The sequence below is a fragment of the Grampus griseus genome, assembly GCF_964374135.1.
Source record: "Grampus griseus genome assembly, chromosome: 17".
Lineage (NCBI taxonomy): Eukaryota > Metazoa > Chordata > Mammalia > Artiodactyla > Delphinidae > Grampus > Grampus griseus.
In genome coordinates, this window is record NC_139011.1 from 63,443,564 (window position 1) to 63,467,143 (window position 23,580).

At 38.7% G+C, this 23,580-nt stretch overlaps 1 protein-coding gene across 3 annotated transcripts in view; it reads left to right on the forward strand.

The window, feature by feature from the left end:
- The window catches only part of JPH1 (junctophilin 1), an 82,220-nt gene extending 70,856 nt beyond the window's left edge, over window positions 1–11,364 (forward strand). Inside the window, exons 5-6 of one of the 3 annotated variants that reach the window (XM_082674473.1) lie at window positions 6,063–6,159; window positions 8,833–11,364. In XM_082674473.1, coding sequence (XP_082530599.1) covers window positions 6,063–6,143 — 81 coding nt within the window. In that variant the 3' untranslated portion in view covers window positions 6,144–6,159; window positions 8,833–11,364. Of the gene's footprint in view, window positions 1–6,062; window positions 6,160–6,609; window positions 8,637–8,832 lie in introns of those variants that run through there. The other 2 variants (XM_082674472.1, XM_082674471.1) reach the window with 2 other exon arrangements.
- The last annotated feature ends 12,216 nt before the right edge of the window (window positions 11,365–23,580 follow it).

The following is a 23,580-nucleotide window of genomic DNA, read 5'->3' on the forward strand; positions in this document are numbered from 1 at the left end:
GTCTTCTGGAAGTCAGATCTTCTGCCATCTTGGACCTAGTTGGTTCTAACCAGTCTTTGTCATGTACTATGGCTATATCATTCTTTTAAAGGTTGTGCCCTGCCCCCTTCTGTCCTGTTTCACTTTCATTGCCGAGGGCCAGGGTTCGATCCCTGGTCAGGGAACTAAGATCCCACAAGCTGTGAGGCACCACCAAAAAAAAAAAGGACTACATGGTAGCTGTCTTACTAGCTCTGGCTGCTATAACAAAACTACCCTAGACTGGGTGGTCTAAACAGCAAACATTTATTTCTCACAGTTCTGAAGGCTCAGGAGTCCCAAGATCAAGGCACCAGCAGATTCAGTGTCTGGTGAGAAGCCACTTACTTACTTCCTGGTCGATAGAACACAGGCCGTCTTTCTCCCTGTGTCCTCACGGGACTGAGAGGAAACAAGCTCTCTGGCGTCTCTTCTTGGAAGGGCACTAATCCCATCCTGAGGGCTCCACCCTCATGAGCTGATTCTCTCCCAAAGGTTCCACCTCCAAATACCATCACATTGGGGGTTAGGGCTTCAGTGGATGAATTTGGGGGCAGGGGATAGATCCAAATATGCAGTCCATAACAATAGCTAATTCTGAGGGCTGGGAAGGAATCACGGCCCACCTGCCCCCTGCGCCTGTGCTCTAACCAGGAGGAGGGCTCCACTGCCATTTGCTAAGTCCTTAACCTGCCTTTTGACTCTGCACCCACAATGGTCAGCATCTTTAGACAAAAGAACATCTTTTCTAGCTATTATGAATTATTCTCATAAATAGTGTGGATTTTATTTAATGGCCAGGCTTTGCAGCTAGAACTTTTTCTTTCCCATATGAGAAGTGAAATTTTTCAACTGTTTAAGAAAATCACTTTGGTCTTCTAACTCCTCCAAGTGTCAGTTCTCCTAAAATTTCAGTTTTCTGGTAGATGCTAGTTTTATTATGAGTCTGGAGCATTTAAGGTTTTTGTTATTACATCCTCATTCCATGAGATTTGTTAATGATAAAAGGAATTAGTATTTTATCAAATTCTGTAGCATTTATAAAATCTGAAGCTAAGTAATTTTTGATAAAAAGCTGACTGATCTGTTGACCTAGTCATATGCCTTTGGAAAAGATTGTAATTTAGGGAGGAAGCCATAGCTGACCCAGTATTTACGAGTAATTTCAGAAACATTTGCATAAAGGTGTGGATTAATATTTTGGCCAACAATACATCCATCAGTTTCTTACCTTTAAGAAAAAATTCTTACTGTTCTATCTACTCATAGGGTTAGACATTGAAATTCATTTTTTAATTAACTTATATTTGAAATTTCTTAGGTTTATTTTGCTAATATCTATCAACACAGGTTCCCACCTTTTTAAAATTCTCACCATTTTAATTATCTAAATATGAATAAATCAGGTTAACTTTCTGAGAGTCAACCTCCATATAGATAAATGGTTTTCAAAACAATAACTTTGAGACTGTTCAGTGAGCATTCATCTTTTAAAATATTTTAACACTGGTATGTCAGTATCCTGATATTATAACTGTCTGTGCTAATATCATCACTACTGACTTTGTTAAATGTGATAACTCACTTCTTATTTGGCTTTCAGCATTTATAGCCATAGGTTAGTAAAGCCTCACCTACGTATTAGTATTGGTTTGCCTGATTTACAAAGGGGAGATTCAGGCAATGCAAGGCTATTATCGTTTATACCTTCGGGTACCCAGTAGTGGGGTTCAGTTGATTTCCAGAACTCCCCAAGGGGAAGCGTGTGCCCCAGTGTTCCTCATATTAGATGAGTTACCTAGTAGTCTTTCTGTAAAACGTTACTAATAGGTATATTTGGTAAATTCACAGCCTTCTTGTTTAGAAACAGCATCTGTCTTAACGAATGTGCGAAACAGTCAGATTCTGGGAGTTGGCCAAGCATCGTGCAGCTCTGCAGGCCGGTCTCTAGGGTTCCCCTAAACACCCCAAGAGAGAAGGGAGGCCAGCAGCTCTGCACCTCTGCCGGGAGCTGGAAGGCAGGACTGAGTTGGCACCTTCGTGCGGAGACTTTCACAATTAACCTTCTCTTCCTTAATAACATAAAGCTGCCTCTCGCACCCCTTATAACTGTTTTCTTCACAGAGAGTTAGGAAGTGACAAAATCATCCTAAAGGTAGGCCGTGAATGGCCTTTAAAACAAAAGAACACTGCATACAATTTCGAGGTAAAAAGACACTGTGTAAGTTAGAAGTTTACAAATAACAACGTGGAAATTCATGGCAGAGTTCACACTAAAGCAGACATCTGAGGGGAAGCAGACTGAATCCATCTTTGTGAGAGATCCACCTTGAGTCAGCATCGCCACGTGTAGGGTGGCTGACCAAACCATCTGCACAATTTTAGCCAGCTTACTGAGACAGGGTAGGCTAGTGGCTAGCGGTAGGGCCTCTGGCGCCAGACTTCACAGGTTCACATCCTAGCTGTGTTACTTACCAGCTCGATGACCTTAGGCAAGTTTCTTGACTGCTCCGTGACTTGATTTTTTCATCTGTACCTGTATCAAGGGTTGTGGTAAAGATTAAATGAGTTGATACTTTATAAAGTTCTCAGCACAGTGCCTAGCACAAAGTAAGTATTCAAAGAGCGTTGACTGTTACTGAGTTCACCTTAACACTAGTTGGAGCATAAATAGTTCATAAATATTCCAGTAGGTTTTGACCCACCCTCAGGATCACCCTAGATATTGATCTCCTAGAAATCCAGAGACTCTTCTGGGACACAGGCTGACACTTAGGGGAAGGGAAGCCCTGGCAAGGCTCACTCTGCACCGTCCCTTCAGTCTGTGACTCCTATGGACTCAATGCTATGGGATGCCAGAATTTTTTGTAGGATTTTTGCAGTGTGGCAGCTTGGCTAGGAGGCAGTAGAGGTATCTTTAGAACCTTATCGTCAAATAGACTAGTGAGGAGTCTTCTCTTTAGGAATCTCAACTCCTGAAAACTACCTGCACTTTTCTCTTAGCAATTACACCGATCAGCCTCAGAGTCTGAGATTTACCCGACCTTTCTTCTGAATTGTCGTAAAACCTAAGGCATCCCTATCCCTGTTAGATCAGGTTTGAAACACACACACACATTCCATAAATACATATAATTAAACTTGGCTTTTTCCATGTTTTTGGAGAAGTTTGAGGTTTAACATAAACTATACTAACTCTTCAGAAAATTCTTCACAATTTTAAATGAGCGATAGTATCTTGAAGAAAAAAATTTTGAGTTAGAACGTCTTTCCATATTTTGACTTCCTGCACTTTATTTTCTAACTGCCTGAAAGTTTCTTCCAAACAAGACTCGCACTTTGCCCTGCCACAGCTTCTTTTATTACACCTGTCCCAGTCCGTCTTGAAAATCAAGACTGATTTTTTTTTTTCATTTTGCTATTTTAAGCTACAACTGGCCACCACAGTCATATTTATGAGACTTCACCTTAAAGCTTTCCACCCTGTACCCAGCCCAGGTATCTGAAGAGCACAGAGGTCACTGACGTCTTGGTATCTGCCTATTAAACATAGCATCCCAGAACTTATTTTTTACCTGGTTGCTGTTTGAGTCTTTTATTGCTGGTTTACCCTCATCTTCACTGAGTCATCTTTAAAAATAGCTTTATATAATGGAGCTATACTAGTAGGAGAAATATACATATATTTGTATATTAGAACATATACGAGAAATACATGTTCAATAGTGTTAGGTATATAAATATATATACACACACAAGCCCAAAATACTAACCAATTCAAAAAGGTTAGAAATTCATAGAACCTTATAAGGATTTATGAAATGGGAGTTAAAGGTCCAGGCACACCTTAAGTCTTTGAAAGTAGCTTTACTGAAGGTACTCTATTATTCCGCTTTCCTAGCGTCCGTGTAAGTCACTGAACTCCACATTGTATTGCTCTGACCCTGTTACTTTTCCTCATCTTCTTTCATATCACTGTCTTTAGGAATTATGAAAAGAAATCCACTAACCCAAAAGAGTTGAGACGATCCCAAAATTCTTAACACATTCATGGCAAGATCTAATCAGTTTGTGTAGTAACAGCATTTCTTTAATCTCCATGCTGAGTAATGATGTTGAACGATCATCTCAATTATTTTCTGAGTTATAAGAGTTTCCTACATTATTGATATGTTCTAAGTTAACCATGATTGAGGAGTTACATAGGTTGAGAACACAACTCTACTAAAAGAACCATTGGTCATTATCAAGATTTGATGTTTTTCTGATACTACAGTATCATAGGATGTAGATGAAAATGCCATTTTAAAGAAGTTGATGGGAAATTATTTTTAAACTAAGGCCTGTGGGTTTAATAGAGATAAAAAGAACGTGTAGCTCTGAAGTGAACAGACTAAAGTTTAATCCCAGTTCTAATTTGTTCAAACTGGCTTGAGTAACCTTGGGCAAGACATTTACCCTCTCGGAGCTTTGTAAAATGGAACTAATAGTCACCGTGAAGAATTAAGTGTTTGTTTTCCTCCCATTTACTTGGGGTTTAGGAACTAGGCTTTTTCTTCTTCCTAACAGTCCCTACATCAAGGGCACCCATTTTTATTCCTCCTCTCTCTCACCCTGATTTTATTAATCACCCTGTTCCTCATTTAATACAGTGAATATATCAGTTCAACCACCACCTCCACAGCACTTGGAAAAGTACCAAAAGATTGGTTTTCATTAAATATTGGTTGCCTGGATGAATTGGGCAGCCCTTATGTGTGGGCATAGAGTGGTAAACAAGGCAGTGCCCCTGTGGAACTCAGTCTAGGGGGAAAGATGACAGTTAACAAGAAACGACAGTAAAGTGTGAAGCGTTAGGGTAAAGAACAGGGTACTCTGACCTCTACCAAGGAGGCTGTGACCTCATCCAGAAAGGAGATGTCCTTGAAGGATATGAGACTCAAGCCCTAGGTCCTGCGAGATAAGCACTGGACCAGTGGCAGTTCCGGTCTCCCTTGCTCACTTACCCACCCCTCCCCACAAAAAAAATCACATCAATACGACATTTGAGGACTCTGACCCAGTTTCACTGTAGTCTCATTGGATAGTCAAATATAGTACAACTGTTTCCTCATCTGTGGAATGAGAATAAAACTACCTACCCAACCTCTCTTATATGGCAAGTTTTAGAACACTTTTTAGAACACTTTTAATGCTACTTAAGAATTAGACACTATTTTAATAGTAAATACCAAGATCGCATCTTTGTAATAAAGATGGCCAAGCACAGGCAAATCTAAAAAGATGGGTCATATAAGGTTTCTTTGTTTTTTTTTTTTTAAAAAAAAAAGTAAATTTTGGGTACCTTGGGCTATGTGGTATTTATTTATAGCAGTATTTGGCAAAATAGGACTCTGATTTGTTAAAATGTAACCTGATTTCTGAAACGTTGTGGCTTTAAGCAGAGGAATTAAAAATGAGAGCTGCACAGTAACTTCTGAGAGGGCTCAATTTCCCACTTGCAGCTTTTACCTTAAGGAAGGGAGAGTATCCAAAAAGAAACCCAGGAAAAGCAAGAGTCAAAGAACCTCATTTTGAGTTTTTCCTAAACGTTTCCAGAGCAGCCTCATTGTCTGCGGATTTCACTCTCCCCTTCTGACTGCCTTTATGAGGAAATGATTCTTCTTTATCCGACGACTTACATACACCTTAACAAAAATGCGTATCTAATTCCCATCAGTTTTTAAACCCTTTACGGTGAGCTGTGTCTCACCCAGACTGTTGCCCAGTGTTTCGAGGTGAAGTCGATTACTTTTTAAGTCGTTTTTTAGCTTTAATCAAGACTGGATTCATCTTTAAGTGAAAGTTGAGAGACGGCTCCATTTAAATACAGCCTAGCTATTTTTAGTTTATACCTTTTGGAACTGCCGTCATTCTTCATACCTTATTTACTGCAACTGTGTTGGGTCTTTTTAAATATTTTTGGTAATTGGTTTTGTGAGCTAATTTATCTACTGCCGTTAACATGGAAAAGTGACACTTGTTTTGTTCTATTTCGTCTCCAGGGCCCTAATTCAATCATGATTGTCCTCGTCATGCTGCTGAATATCGGGTTGGCCATTCTTTTTGTCCACTTTCTAACTTGATTGGAATTAGGAAAAGGTAAGAACAGCCTTCATTTCTCTATAAAATCACAATATATAACATTTTTTTCCCCATATTCAAATTTTTTTTTTTTTTAACAACTACGTATTGTCCTTCACTTTAATTGTGGCTGTGCCTGAATGCGATTCAACATAGTTACTCAATGATGTAACTGTTTTGACCCTTCAGTGAAGTCATGACAACTAGTGGTGTTAGCCCACAGTTCTCTGCGGTGGTGTCATCAGCCCTTTAAATGGCACACCGCAGTCAGACTCAGACACAGGGAAGGAGGCTTGGAATTAGGATGGGATCACCAGAGAGAGAGAGAGAGAGATGAAACTGGGGAAATTCAGCCGGGGGACCCGTTCGGTCCCCCTGGGAATGCTTTGGGGTCCTCTGGGAGCTGAAGCAAGCAGCCATGTTGGAGAGCAAAACTTAATAATCATTCTTTTTTAAAATCTGCTGAAGCAGCCCCATCCGGCGAAGTTCCTGGCATTGGCTACTCCATCTGTCCTAGCAGAGTGTGACTAAACTGGAAATGTATGGAGCTGCATTTTTTTTTTTTTTTTGATGGAAGTCAACAGCTGCCTTACTATTTTACCATCTGACGATTCTAGTAGGGAGCTGGGGAAACAAACGACTGCCCGAGGAATGCGGTCGGAGGATTGTGTTGCTGTGGCCGTGGTTCCAGCATTCACTCCTGTCTCATTAGAAGAAGTAGGTAGCCGCATCACTCACCAGTCTTATGCCATGACCTGCTGCTTTCTCATCTCCTGGAACGTCCCGGGAGAGAAGGTTTCGTTGGCTTGTGCACGATTATGTTCATTTCTGCTGTTTATTTAAATCCGATGTATAGTCATCTTCAACATGCGGTCCCGGCTGGCTGAAGCGCACATGTGTCGCATCTCAAGGAAAAGAAACAACAGAATGCTAGAGAAAATGTGTTTATTTTGATAGCAATACATCATTCTTCGTGTCGTTTAGTCTTCCTAAACCTGTAAAAGGCTATTTAAAAGTTAGCAATTTGAAAGGCATTACACCTACCTAAAAATAATTTAACTTTAAACATTTTTAACACTACTGAGATGAATTATTTACGCACTTAGGAGGTGCTAAATTTTAAAAGCTGAAACACGAGAGAATTCTAAGAAGTAGAGTCAAAATGTTGCATGGATTGCAGTAATCGGTGTTTAAAGGATTCAGTTTCATTGCTGACGTACTTTGCCAACCAAATAAAATCTTGTCAGTAGCTATGTTAATTCCCATGAAAGTTAAGCAAGATGCTATTAATAACTGCTCTTTTTTTTTTTTCTCCCCAAACTTAAATTTTTGTTGAATACGTTCAGGTAGAGCATAAAGCTTTGTTAAAATCAGTGCTTCTCAATTTTACGCCTTTCATGTTTTTCAAAGTCCTTTTGTAATTGTATTTCACATTTTAAAGGCTTAGACAATTTTTAAGTATCTGTCTTTTGCAGTCCTTTGTTATTCTGACATAATCTGATTTTTTTGCTGTTTTATAATTTATTCTTTATTACTCAGAAGCATGCTTATTTAGAGAAACTATGTGGTCTTTATAAAAATACTTATTTAAAAAGAAAATCAGGGGAGGTAAGTTATCTGTCCAATCTTGGTAAGACGTTACTGAGGAGAGGGAGCTCTTCCTAAACATTTTCACCATCTGCATGGTTTAATCAGATTCTTTTTACCTTATCTGCTACTGTTCCGACGCAGAAGAGACAATTCCCGTATTAGCACAGGTGTGGACTGAATGCTTTGTCACCTGCAGGGCAGTAACGCAGTGGTGTTTTTTGCAGAAGTACAATATGTTGAGAATCCTGGGTGTGACCAATATGGAATAAAGAAGAAAGCAGAAAGAGAGCAAATGAAAATTACAACTTGTATATTTATTTATTTTTTACATTTTGCTTTGACTTTTAAATTTAGGAAGTATACGTTTTTCCCCAAGAAACGTTTCAGTTCCTGTGTCAGTCTCAATATTCTCACTGCTCCTTCCTCACCCCATCGCTCTTGATGCTGGGAAAGCTGATTTTTTAAAAAAATTAAATAAAATATTTAATCTTAAGTGTTTATTTCGAATGTGTAATGCTTTGGAAAATAATGGGTAACAGATAATAAAGGATATGTTTATAAAGTGAGCATGTTGGTTCCATTTATAAATGTATGTATGATTTATAAGCTTTTTTAAAAACAAAGCTCAAATTGTTGGTATTTTTCTAAAATGTGCACAGCTGTATTTTACATGAAAGGCTCTTTCTAATGGGTTGTTATACTGTACTCTACATTTTGGACAGCACACGAAGTCTGCCAATGTACTTAATAAAACATGACTTTGTTTATTTAAAGTTTCTTGCTGTGAAAAAGAACTCCCTACCTGCGAGTTCCGTTATTTATAATCCTTGAAACCAAAATGTATAATGTACAGTTTTCACAACTGTATCTGCTCTAATAAAAAAAAAACGTTGGTTATTAATAAAGTTGCAGGTGTGTTTCCTTTATGAGTAAATTACTGTCTTGAGTTATGTGGAATTTTTGGCTGGTGATGGTGGTGAAAGAAAGATCTGCTGAGAAATTAATAATAGAAATGGGGGGGGGCGCAGTGCTCAAAGAACCCACCTGGCAGAAGGTCTTACGCTGCACCATTAAGTTTTTTCTTCGTCTCTTTCATCTTAGGCCTTTGGAATCATTTTGCAAAGTAAGATTCATCGCTCTGCTTTACTGCCTTCGTTAATTGTATTAGTGCCTTATCCTGGGTTTTGAGTCTGCTCCTGTTTTTAAGGAAAACTTAAAGATGAAGTAAGTCTCTCCTGCGTGGGCACTTTTCAGTTACAGTTTTCTGACCATTGTGACCCAAAGAAATTACTATGTTGCTCTGGCCTCTGCTGCTTAGGTCCAAAGTGCAGCTGAATAAACTTGCTGCCACTAGAACCTGCAGCCTTTGAAGCCATCCTCGGTGCTGGCCTCGGCTGGCTCCACGCATCAGCAGGCAGCCTGTGAAGTACAATAAACGGACCTTCTCCAGAACAGCTTCCCACGGAGCTGCCACAGCGCTTTTAAATTCCCAAGTGAGCCACTCCTGTTGAGGGCTGAGGTATCGAAGACCCCCACGTAAGCAATGCCCAGTTATCGCCTCTAGGTGTTAACGGATTTATCAACTCACGTGATTCATCTCCTAGCAAATCCTAAGGGAACAGAACACAGGACAGACTACTTCGGAGCAGGCGGGAGAAGCACAGGGTGCTAGAAAGATTATTGACTCCAGATTTGTGTCCAAACCACGTGTTTCAGTGGCTGAAGCCAAAGCTAGGGTGAAGACCGTGTGGTTGGGAGATCTGGAAAATATTCTGCGTGCCCTTTTCGTACAACAGCTATTCCAAGAGTCGTGGTGAGCAGCTCCCTGGGCTCAATCTGTGCACTCGCAGCCCCCCCCAGGCTCTGCAAAGCGGTGTAGACTCTTCTCTCCAGCTTCATAGGCAGCTGTGGACGTGGCGTATTCTGCCAGGACAGTGTAAGGATCCATCAGGCCGTGTTCGATGATCCCAGGTGTGTCAATTATCTATGTCCAGCATGTCCTTTTTACCCCCAAAGTACCAGAAAGGACTTAGGATTCTGTCATAGCCTCTACAGGGGCCTGACATATGGGAGTAGGAGAAAATATCAGCGTATATAGAATGCAGTGAATATGGGTGAAGTTTTGGCTGTGGTCATGATTGATGGAGGAATTCTTCTCTAATCTGTGTCCCTGGTTTCCTCATCTGTAAAATGGGTAGAACCACAGCGCTGACCTCATCGGAGGAGGAGATGAGCTTATTTACCTGAAGTGCTTAGTACAGTACCTGGCACATAGGAACTGCTTCGTACATGTTAGCCTTTACTAACTGGAAGAACTAGGGGAAATTTTAATTCCTGTGTCTCAAACACATTAAAAAATATATAGTAAGATCCCACTAAAGGCCTCTTTATAAAGGTTAATTACGCCATAGGTCATATGATGTTCTTTAGTGGTAGTCATTGAGTCTCTCTCACTGGGAAAATCGAAGGCCACACTTACAGAGCTCCGTCTCTACACTAAAATGTGATTTTTAATATAGTAGGATACGAGACGTTTGCTTTACACAAAGAACTTTCTCGTCTCATTAGAGTCTTACAAGGTCCCTGTGAACGATTTCCTGCAGGTAAATGACTTGCCCAAGGTCATGTAGCCAAAAAGCTACGAATATTTGTATCAGAGTCCCAGCTATGACTCTAAATGCTGTGCTTTTTCATTTCATATATTGACCAGCATTATTCCAGACTGTCATACTGATCAGCCATGAAAAGGCAGAAAATACGATGAAATACAAGGTAACAGTGTGGGTTGAATGAGCCCATTTCCGTAAGTTCCTGAATGCTACTCAGTTGATGTAACTATAACAGAGACTATCAAAAGTTCTGAATAAGGTACTTAAAATCCTAAGTGTTAAGTATATTTAAGTTTCATAACTTTTAGTTCGGTATTTCAATAAGATGTTGATTTTTGAACCTTAAAAAATACTAAATATTATTAATAAACGTTTAGTTCTTAAGTGCTATCTTGCTTGGTATTTTGGAGTAAGAGGCATTTTACAAATGAACTTGGTATGGGTTGTGTTTGAACCTGATCTCTAGGATTAACCCAGAAACCGCACACAGAAGGCCTAAAAGATTTAGATGTATATCATGATGTTCTTTTGAATACTTTACCTTAGTGTTCCATAGAATTGCCTTGGTATTCTCTCAACCCCAAGCCTCATTTAGGTAAACTATTAGTAGAATTACCACAGAAAGGGAGGGCCAGAGATTTGGTCAGCTAGTGATTGATAAGGCTGTTTGCTTACTGTGGTGAAGAGCATTATCCATCTTTGAAAAGAATTTTGGAGAGAGGGTGTGGAGGCAGAGACAAAATCAGTGGAAGATGACTACAACGTTGAGGTACAAGTCTTTCCTTGTCTGCATCCTTGTCCCAAGCAAACTCATTCAGGAAATTATCAAGAACAATACTGAACATTCAGTGGAATTCATGACGATATTTGCTTCAGGGAAAGCAGTGGAAGAGGGCTTTAGTTTAAGACTATATGTATCACATTCCTGCCACTTACTGCACATATTTGAAAGAAAAGAATCTGATTAAGTATCACGTCCCTAATTCAGTAAAAGTGGAGGCAAAAGTGAGAAGCCACAAAGTCATCTAATCTTCTCATGTTCTAGGCATGTTTTAACAATCGCTCTGACCGCTAGAGCAAATACCTAGAAATCAGGTAGCTGTTTCTGAAGGTGATAAAGGCCAAGAAGATGCTCAAATGTAGCATCATTGTGGAGCTAAGGGGTGGTGGACCCCATCACCTAAGAACTACACGTGGCATTTGAAAAGCAGTTTTAAATTGGATAATTGAGCCAAATAAAAGTTAGGAGAGGTTAGAAACCTACAAATCCATACAATATTCAAAAGGATAAACAAGTATCACTTAAGTCTGTCGTTACTCATCAATCCACTGAAACCAAGCAAGAATTTGGGAAATAATCTCAACACGAGAAAGCACTAAAGAATGAAACATATTTGTGCTTCAAATAAAAGTTTGGTGTTAACTACATCCAGCTGGTTTTGTCAGGATACAACAAGTAATGTGAGGAATTCTTAACTTTTTTTTAATTTCTCTTGTGCACTAAGAATATTTCCTTACTTTGCAATTTGGCTTTCTTTTATTAGAATTTTTGTGCATTGAATTACCTTTCCATTTTTTTCTAATAATCATGTCCATTTCTTCCTTCACAAAAGAGTATTACTAACCAGAATAGATCCTAGAAGACTATATGTTTAAGTTTTTATTGGTTTACTCTATAAATTTACCTGTATTTGTGTTGACTTCCAAAGACTACCTGAGTAAATTATAAAGGAAGTACTCGAAACCTATTTGCTGCCCTGCTTCAGGCCCTCAGGAGTTTTCACGCTACCTGTGTGTTCAGTACATTGCCCAATGCCCTGTGCCCCGGGAGTCCCCAGCTCTCCATCTCACCTAATCGTAGCCTGGCTCCTTATCAGGCTCCCCACACCAGGGGCAAGCTTAGACACACACAACGCACCAGTGCAGTTTGACAAACAGGTCAACTTAACTGAGGATGTTAATTCAAACAGAGAAGCACAAGAAGGCCTCAAAAGCAGGCACATCACTTTCTCAGATGCAGTTTTATGAAACCAGCGACACTTCGTTTTGAGTCATCCCCATATTCATAGGATATGCCAACACCAAACATCTCATGTCCATTTTGGGACCCTCTAAGGATAGTTTTGGTGTCTGTAAAATGGGAACAGTAATATCTGCCTCATAGTGTTTTTGTAAGAATCAAAATAGGTGACTTCAGTCAGGAGAGGTTAGAAGAGGTTAGGAGGTTAGGAGAGGCACCTGGTAGACTCTCAACATATAGCAGGTACGATTACACTTAACACTTTCACCTTTCTTAGCAATGTTTACTTCTTCCTTCATTAATAAACTCCTAGGCCCAAGATGGACTCTTTTCTTGCCAAGGGTACCAGTTCAGCAAACCAAAACGTAGATAACTTTCTAGTCCCTGCTCCGCCTAACCAGAAACTCAATACATACAGTCAGCCAATCAACCCCCAAACACCAAGCCAACCTAGACCTTCTCACCCCAAAGTTGACTCTGCGGCTCCAGCCAATTAGATATGTTCAATTTCTCTTTTCCTTGTTCTTTATTCTTTATCCAATAAAAGCTTCCTACCTTCTCCCCCATTTTGCAATTCTCCAAAAGAAAACTATGCTTCATCAAGTGTAAAATAAAGTTTGTGTGTATCACCTAAATTATTTTCTTTATTGTTCATGATTACTCAATTCATGTTTGTTTACATTCACTGAAATGAAATTCTTTGGCTATTAAGTATCAGGTCCTGCCCAAAGGAATGTATCTGCATAGAGAATCAGTTGTACTTTAAATCATTTAAATGAGTTCCTTATGAAAAGCAAAGGGCAGACAGTTAAAAATCAAAGCTTATAATGATCATCAGAAGGTTTACTGGTGAGTATTGATGCGTTTCTCCTAAGAAGCTTAGGAATATTTAATAATACGGAACACTCGTTATATACACTAGGTACAACTATTCATTAGTGTCTATTAATCACAGAAACTTTATAATAAAAGATACAGTTAAGGCGTACTAGAAACAAGCTTGACAAAGGCTTGCCGGAGTGATGACACTCTTAGCTGTAGGAGCTAGCTTCCTGATCCATGTAGAGCGTCAAGATTTTCACTGATACCCAGAAGTGTGTTAATGGGCCCCGCTATTACGTTTAATCTCTGTGGTTATGAACATAGGCAAGTGGCTGTGCCTTTAAATTAAAATATATTTAATCAGAAATAATAGCATGGCAAAAACAGCATCATGTCAGATCTCCCAGAGCTCAGTAGTTAGTGTAGCATCCATTAGTTTATAAGTTCTGTCATTAATATTTATAGAAAAAGAACAGAAAAGAGGGTAAGAAGGTATATGCTCTAAGCCGGTGGATAGCCACGTCCAGATAGCTTATCTCAAACCCTGCATTAAGCTAAAGGTGGTTGCTTTTCTCCAAAGGGTAGCAGGAAACAGTTCTCCTTCTTGAAACACTGTATTCACTATTTTAAGGAAAACCTCACATTAGATGAAAGTCACCTTCTGGGACTTTAAATAGCTTTTATATCATTAAACACTTTTTTTCCCCTCTCACCAAATCTCATTCTATATTTACCACAGCAGGAAGGAGACTTGCAGTGGTTCTTAAACTTGAACGAGCATTAGAATCACCTGGATGTCAAACGCTGCTGAGTCCCACAGCAGTTTCTGATTGAGTAGGTCAAGGTTTCTGCATTTCTAACGTGTTCCCAAGTGATGCAGATGCTGCTGGCCAGGGGACCATACTTTGAGAACCACTGCTGTATGGAATCAAGCACTACACATGTGTCAAGCACCGACTACAGCCAAGGCCCTTGGCTTGTGGCAAAGAGAAGACAGAAGAGTGAAAAAGAATACATGCATACCTAATGTGTGTATAGCAATCATGTTATTTGATCCTTAAAACAACTCTGGGAACTACAAAGCGCTCTCCCCATTCTGCATACGAGAAAACCAAGGCCCAGAGGGGTGGAGAGAATTGTTTAACAAAACACAGCTGATAGAGAGCAGAGCCAAGACTCCCAGCCAGGTGCCTCTGGCTCCAAGTCCTGGATATCCCTTCCCCTACATCTCAGCGGCTCTCTCCTCTGGCCACCAAGAGATTAGAACACAGGGCACAGGTGGAGAGCCCTTCTGGCTGCCATCAGGCAAGACAACATTGGAGGTTGAGTCATCAGGATTAGTTGGGATGAAACACTGATGTCTCAGGCATTTTCTGTTACATGAATGAGAGTCATTCTCAGATCCATGTAGTAGTTTGTCTATAGATATATCTCTCAAACCAGATATGAAATTGGACCTCATTCTCTAAGATTTGCACGCTCAGAAACTTCCGTTTTATCAGACAGTGCTCACATTTGCAAACCTACACATAACTCCCTCTGTCCATCTGTGTAGACTTTCTCCCCTCGTCTTAACAGAAGAATAAAACTACGCAGTTAAAGATGATGACAGTGTCTGCACTTACAGATTCCGTCATGTCCAGCCGACCTTCCTCAGAGACCACCAGGCTAGAAGAGGAAGCTCAGTTATCAGAGAGAAGACAGATATTGGCAGGAAGCGGGGGGTGGGGGGGGGGTGGTTAGGAAAACATCCTGATCCTTATTTTTTGTCAGGAGATGTGTGTAGGACTTAAGAAATCAGTCCTACAATCAGCGTCAGACAAGCCCCCTATCTGCCTCTGAGTTTATTTTCAACATTAGGATTTTCCACAAATGGCAAAAATAGACAATACGCAGAAGGGAGAATATACGCTGTCAATAAACATAAAAAGATGCTCAACCTGACGGACAGCCAGGGAAATGCAAATGAAAATAACGAGATTTTTTAAATCCCGTGCCTGCCACATCGATTACATTCTTAGCTGAAATGGAAAAAGGGCTGGATTTGGAGGCAGCACTGGATCTCAAGTCCAGATCTTCTTTACTTTCCAGCTCTAGGAAGCTTTCCCGGGTTCCATGGAATGTCCCTCCTCAATAACTCCAGACCACCTTGCTTGACTCTTAGCACTGCATTGCATAAATCATCTGGTTTTCAAATCTGTCTCGACTACTAGGCTGTGCGCTCCTCATGGGTGGGGAATTTGTCCCATGTCTCTGCCCCAACAGTGCCTGGTACACATATATGTCCAATAAGACTGATAAGTGAATTAGTAAAACTGAAATCACCTTGCCCACTTGGGCAACTCACAGACTAGTGTAAGAGAGCCATCTTCCACAACTTGCCCTGAAGATATCACTCCCCCCCTTTTTTTTGTCTTACAGTGTTAATATTACTATGCTAAATGGGGGGGAGGGTGAATATTTTGTGGAAGAGTAAGAAGTTTTAGATAGTTTTAGAAGTTTAGATGTCACTCATTTCCATTTGGCAAAAACTATGGCTGAGTGCCTTTGTAAAGTTTGCTAAGCAATTTGATGATGTTTCCAAGAAAACCAACAGATCATCTATTGGTTAAGAAAATGATTTCTAATCAACAGGTATGAAGTTTCAGTAAAGCAAGACGTTCTAGAGATCTGCTGTACATTCTATCTGTAGATAATGATACTCTATTTTACACTTAAAATCTATTAAGAGAGCAGATCTTATGTTAAGTGGTCTTACCACAATAAAATGATTTTTTTAAGTGTTTCTTAACACCTTGAACGTTTTTCAGACATTAAGATAAGCGGATGGCAGAATGGATGCTGGGAGCTCATCTGGAGAGAAGAGTTCCTGATTCCTTATTTACCTTAGAGTGGCAACTGTGGAGGTGAAAAGAAATGGACAGATTACAGCAACACTGAGGAGACAGAATTAACTCGAAGTGGTGTCTGATTGGGTGTGGAGGTTGAGGGAAAATGTGGATTCAAGAACGACACCCAGGTTTCAGGCTGGAGCAGTTGGGTGCTTCTTAGGCCCCTTAACTAAGACAGGGAAGGTGGGAGGAGGAACAGGTGTGCACAGGTAAACTGAAGACACTGAATTCAGTTTGAGATCGGAGGTGTTTGGTGAGACAGGCCAAATGGAGAGAACGCCGTTGGGTGTACAGGTCCACAGTGCAAGAGAACGCTTTGCGATCAAGATACGTACTGAGCGTAAAGGGAGAACATCCACTGATATGCAATTATTTGCTCTTCTCTTTACAAATTATTCTACCTATTCATTAGAGTAGGTTCCTCAACAAGACTACGTTCAGAATTTTCTTTTATTGTGGCAAAATATACATAAGTTTACCATTTTAAGTATACAATTTAGTGCCATTATGTATATTCACATCATTGTACATCCATTGCCACGATCCATCTTCAGAAGATTTTTTAATTGAGATATTTAAAATTTGCCTCCCTTCAAAAAAATAACTACTTTGTCATTAATTTCACTAATTTGAGGTTTAATACAAAGGTGTTTCAAGTTACCATAATAACTTGTTTTATCACTGAGTCTGAGGTCCCTGAATATCACATCAAATGCACAATTTTTAAATCGATTCTATAACAAGGAATTTGGTGACTAAACTACTATAAATATCTGTGAATGCTTAAGCTATCTTCCATGAAGGGTCAAGACAGTTTTTCTTTATAAGGAGGAGCCTAGGCTTTGCCACCGAGTCCAAGGGCAGTAAAGGGGCAGCTGCTAATCACTACTGCACAAGCCCTTCCTGCACGAGGTGGAATTGGCTTCTTTGTCCACCTTCCTGTTGTTTCAGCTTCCTGAGCAACTGAGCCCACTGCTGCACTCACAGATAAATTTAAAAAGCAACAACAAAAAGCAATTTAAATTTAAAGTCCACCAGTCATTTTTAATCATTCTATAGAGAGCGCTACTATTTATTTACTGAAATTTAAAAAGAGAAAAAAAGGAATGAAAAGAAAGGGAATTAGGCTTCTGCAGGCCCTAGGATACCAAAAAGGCAAAAACATCTCTTCTTCTAAAATGGTCTTTCATTTCTCTTATCCCCTAGAAAACAGAGAGACTACCTACTTACCCATGAACATATCTACTGATCTACAGTTAAATAATAAATCACTGGATAAACCAGAATTCTAAGTTGCCAAAAACCTTATTCCAAAAACTCAGCTGCTTAAAAAATCTCCCGGGCTTCCCTGGTGGCGCAGTGGTTGAGAGTCCGCCTGCCGATTCAGGGGACACAGGTTCGTGCCCCGGTCCGGGAAGATCCCACATGCCGCGGAGCGGCTGGGCCCATGAGCCATGGCCACTGGGCCTGCGCGTCCAGAGCCTGTGCTCCGCAACGGGAGAGGCCACAACAGTGAGAGGCCCGTGTAACACAAAAAAAATAAATAAATAAAAAATTTAAAAATCTCCCACTAGGGTAGGGAATGATTATCAGGCAATCTTGTTCCTCCTTGCCAAATTTTTGCTTTCTTGGGCTTTTTTAATCCTTGGAGGTGGCCATGTGATCTAATTCTGGCCAGTGAAACTCTGCTGAATCTTCTGGAAAACTTTTTGCTTTCCTGATAAAAAAAGATACATAGCAGAGAACTCAATGGTGCTGCAACATGCACTTTTGTTCTGTCTTGGGTGTAGATGTGATGTTATTTGCTATGGCAACCATATTGCGATCATGAGGGAACAAGCATAAGAACAAAAACTCAACAAGAACAGGGGAGCAGAAAGCTGGAAAGAGCTTGGATCCTTAATAACACGGTTGAACTTTTCTTGTTAAGTAAACAGTAAATTTTTATTATCATTTAATCCCCATTAAAAAATCTCAGCTACTATTAAAATGGTAGCAAAAAATAATTTCAACCTTACATATAGGAAAAGATAAAGTTGACAAAGGTTTAGCTACACTCACCAAGAAAGAGGACTCAAAATCAGAAGTGAAGGAGGAAACTACTGATACCACAGAAATACAAAGGATCATAAAAGATGAAATTTATATGCCAACCATGAAAATTACACTCCAACAAATTTGACATCCTAGAAGAAATGGATAAATTCCTAGAAATATACAACCTACCAAGGCTGAATCATGTCAAATTAGAAAACTTGAATAGACTGATTATTAGTAACAAGATTGAATCAGTAATGAAAAACTTCAACAAACAGAAGCCCAGGGTCAGATAGCTTCACAGGGGAATTCTATCAAACATTCAAAGAAGCATTAATACCAATCCTTCTCAAACTCTTCCAAAAAATAGGAGATGAGGGAACACTTCCAAATTCATTTTAAGAGGCCAGGATTACCCTGATACCAAAACCAGACAAGGACACCAGAAGAAAAGAAATTTATAGGCCAATATCTCTGATGAACATAGGCACAAAAATCCTCAACAAAATATTAGCAAACAGAATTCAATGATACATTTAAAGGATCATATGCCATGAGCAAGTGGGATTTATTCCAGGGATGCAAGGATGATTCAACATCCACAAATCAATCATTGTGATACACCACATTAACAAAATAAAGGATAAAAATCATATGATCATCACAATAGATACAGAAAAAGCTTATGACAAAATTCAACATCCATTTTGGTAAAACTCTTAACAAAGTGGATATAGCAAGAATGTACCTCACCATAATATAATACAAGGCTATATATGAGAGGCCCACAGCTAACATCATACTCAATGGTGAAAAGCTGAAAGCCTTTCCTCTAAGATCAGGAACAAGGCAAGAATGCCCACTTCTTGCCACTTTTAATCAACATAGTATTGGAAGTCCCAGCCATAGCAATTAGGCAAGGAAAAGGAATAAAAGGCACCCAAACTGGAAAGGAATAAGTAAAATTATCACTGTTTGCAGATGACATATTATATATGGAAAACCCTAAAGATTCCACCAAAAAAATGTTAGAATAAATTAATTCAGTAAAGTTGCAAGGTACAAAAATCAATACACAAAAATTGGTTGCACTTCTATACACTCTCAGAAAGAGAAATTAAGAAAACAATCTCATTTACAATTACATGAAAAAGAACAAAATTCCTAGGAATAAATTTAAGCAAGGAGGTGAAAGAGCTGTACACTGAAAACTCTAAGGCATTGATGAAAGAAACTGAAGAAGATGCAAATAAATGGAAAGATATTCTGTGTTTATGGATTGGAAGAATTAATGTTAAAATGTCCACAGTACCCAAAGCGATCTAAAGGTTCAATGCAATCTCTATCAAAATTCTTATGGCATTTTTCACAGACATAAAGAATCCCCAAATTTGTATGGAACCACAAAAGACCCCAAATAGCCAAAGCAATGTTGAGAAAGAAAAACAAAGCTGGAGGCATCACACCCCATGATTTCAAAGTATATTATAAAGCTATAGTAATCAACATAGCATTTTATGGCATAAAATCAGCAACATAGATAAATGCAACAGAATAGAGAGCCCAGAAATAAACCCATGCATATACGGTCAATTAATTTGAGACAAAGAAGCCAAGAATATACAATGAGGAAAGAGCAGTTTCTTCAATAAATGATGTTTGGAAAACTGGACAGCCACATGCAAATGCATGAAACTGGACCACTATCTTACACCATCCACAAAAATTAACTCAAAATGGATTAAAGACTTGAATGTAAGACCTGAAATCATAAAACTCTTGGGAGAAAACATAGGTGGTAATCTCCTTGACATCAGTCTTGGCAATGGTCTTTTGATTTTGGCACCAAAAGCAAAGGCAAAAATTAAACCTAAAGCAAAAATAAACAAGTGGGACTACATACAATTAAAAAGCTTCTGCACAGCAAAAGAGACCATCAACAAAGTGAAAGGCAACCTACTGGATAAGAAAAAATATTTGCAAATCATATATCTGATAAGGGGCTAATATGCAAAATATATAGATATATCAATTCAACACAATAGCAAAAAAAAAATCTGATTAAAACATGGGCATAGGATCTCAACATTTTTCCAAAGATGACATACAGATGGTCAACAGGTATATGAAAAGATGCTCTATATCACTAATCACCAGGGAAAAGCAAATCAAAACCACAGTGATATATCACCTCACACTTGTTAGAATGGCTATTACCGAAAAGATAAGAAATAACAAGTGTCGACAAGGATGTAGAGAAAAGGGAATCCTTGGGAAGTATTGTGGGGAATGTAAATTGGTGCAGCCACTATGGAAAAAAATATGGAGGTTTCTCAAAAAATTAAAAATAAAACTACCAATTCCACATCTGGGTATTTATTCAAAGAAAACAAAAACACTAATTCAAAGATATATGCATCCCTATGTTAAGTGCAGCATTGTTTACGATAGCCAAGACATGGAAATAAACTGTCTGCCAACAGATGAATGGATAAAGAGATGTGGTATCTATATACATACACGTATACATACAGTGGAATATTATTCAGCCGTAAAAAAAGAATGAAATCTCACTATTTGCAACCATCATGGATGGACCTTGAGGGCATTATGCTCAGTGAAATAAGCCAGACAAAGACAAATACCTTATGCTCTCACTTATATGTGGAATCTTAAAGACAAAAACAAAAGCCTCATAGAAACAGACCAGATTCTTGGTTACCAGAGGTGGGGGTGGAGGTGGACAAAATGAATGAACAGGGTCAAAAAGCGCAAATTTCCAGTTGTAACGTAAATAAGTCATGGGGAATATTATGTCCAGCATGGTGACTATAGTTAAGAATACTATCTTATAGTACATTTGAAAGTTGCAAAGAACAAATCTTAAAAGTTCTCAGAAGAAAAACAAAAATTGTACCTATTAATGGTGATGAATGTTAACTAGACATATTGTGGTGATCATTTCACAATACATATAAACATCAAATCATGATACTGTACACCTGAAACTAAAGTTATACGTCAATTATAAATCAATAAATAGCTAAATAAAAATCTCAGCTGCAAAAAGACCCCGAAGTTAGAAGGAAAGAAATAATAAAGATCAGATCAGAAATAAATGAAAAAGAAATGAAGGAAACGATAGCAAAGATCAATAAAACTAAAAGCTGGTTCTTTGAGAAGATAAACAAAATTGATAAACCATAGCCAGACTTATCAAGAAAAAAAGGGAGAAACTCAGATCAATAGAATTAGAAATGAAAAGGAGAAGTAACAACTGACACTGCAGAAATACAAAGGATCATGAGAGATTACTACAAGCAACTATATGCCAATAAAATGGACAACCTGGAAGAAATGGGCAAATTCTTAGAAATGCAAAACTTCTGAGACTGAACCAGGAAGAAATGGAAAATATGAACAGACCAATCACAAGCACTGAAATTGAAACTGTGATTAAAAATCTTCCAGCAAACAAAAGCCCAGGACCAGATGGCTTCACAGGAGAATTCTATCAAACATTTAGAGAAAAGCTAACACCTATCCTTCTCAAACTCTTCCAAAATATAACAGAGGGAGGAACACTCCCAAACTCATTCTACGAGGCCACCATCACCCTGATACCAGAACCAGACAAAGATGTCACAAAGAAAGAAAACTACAGGCCAATATCACTGATGAACATAGATGCAAAAATCCTCAACAAAATACTAGCAAACAGAATCCAACACATTAAAGGATCATACACTATGATCAAGTGGGGTCTATCCCAGGAATGCAAGGATTCTTCAATATATGCAAATCAATCATCATGATACACCATATCAACAAACTGAAGGAGAAAAACCATATGATCATCTCAATAGATGCAGAGAAAGCTTTCGACAAAATTCAACACCCATTTATGATAAAAACCCTCCAGAAAGTAAGCACAGAGGGAACTTTCCTCAACCTAATAAAGGCCATATATGATAAACCCACAGCCAACATCGTCCTCAATGGTGAAAAACTGAAACCATTTCCACTAAGATCAGGAACAAGACAAGGTTGCCCACTCTCACCACCATTATTCAACATAGTTTTGGAAGTTTTAGCCACAGCAATCAGAGAAGAAAAAGAAATAAAAGGAATCCAAATTGGAAAAGAAGAAGTAAAGCTGTCACTGTTTGCAGATGACATGATACTATAAATAGAGAATCCTAAAGGTGCTACCAGAAAACTACTACAACTAATCAATGAATTTGGTAAAGTAGCAGGATACAAAATTAATGCACAGAAATCTCTTGCATTCCTATATACTAATGATAAAAAATCTGAAAGTGAAATTAAGAAAACACTCCCATGTACTGCAACAAAAAGAATAAAATATCTAGGAATAAATCTACCTAAGGAGACAAAAGACCTGTATGCAGAACATTATAAGACATTGATGAAAGAAATTAAAGATGATACAAAGAGATGGAGAGATATACCATGTTCTTGGATTGGAAGAATCAACATTGTGAAAATGACTCTACTACCCAAAGCAATCTACAGATTCAATGCAATCTCTATCAAACTACCACTGGCATTTTTCACAGAACTAGAACAAAAATTTCACAATTTGTATGGAAACACAAAAGACCCTGAATAGCCAAAGCAATCTTGAGAAAGAAAAACAGAGCCGGAGGAATCAGGCTCCCTGACTTCAGACTATACTACAAAGCTACAGTAATCAAGACAGTATGGTACTGGCATACAAAAAGAAATATAGATCAATGGAACAGGATAGAAAATCCAGAGACAAACCCACGCACATATGGCCACCTTATCTCTGATAAAGGAGGCAGGAATATACAATGGAGAAAAGACAACCTCTTCAATAAGTGGTGCTGGGAAAACTGGACAGCTACATGTAAAAGAATGAAATTAGAACCCTCCCTAACACCATACACAAAAATATACTCAAAATGGATCAAAGACCTAAATGTAAGGCCAGACACTATCAAACTCTTAGAGGAAAACATAGGCAGAACACTCTATGACATAAATCACAGCAAGATCCTTTTAGACCCACCTCCTAGAGAAATGGAAATAAAAACAAAATTAAACAAATGGGACCTAATGAAACTTAAAAGCTTTTGCACAGCAAAGGAAACCATAAACAAGACAAAAATACAACCCTCAGAATGGGAGAAAATATTTGCAAATGAAGCAACTGACAAAGGATTAATCCCCAAAATTTACAAGCAGCTCATGCAGCTCAATATTAAAAACACAAACAACCCAATCCAAAAATGGGCAGAAGACCTAGACATTTCTCCAAAGAAGATATACAGATTGCCAACAGACACATGAAAGAATGCTCAACATCATTAATCATTAGAGAAATGCAAAGCAAAACTACAATGAGATATCATCTCAAAGCAGTCAGAATGGCCATCATCAAAAAATCTACAAACAATAAATGCTGGAGAGGGTGTGGAGAAAA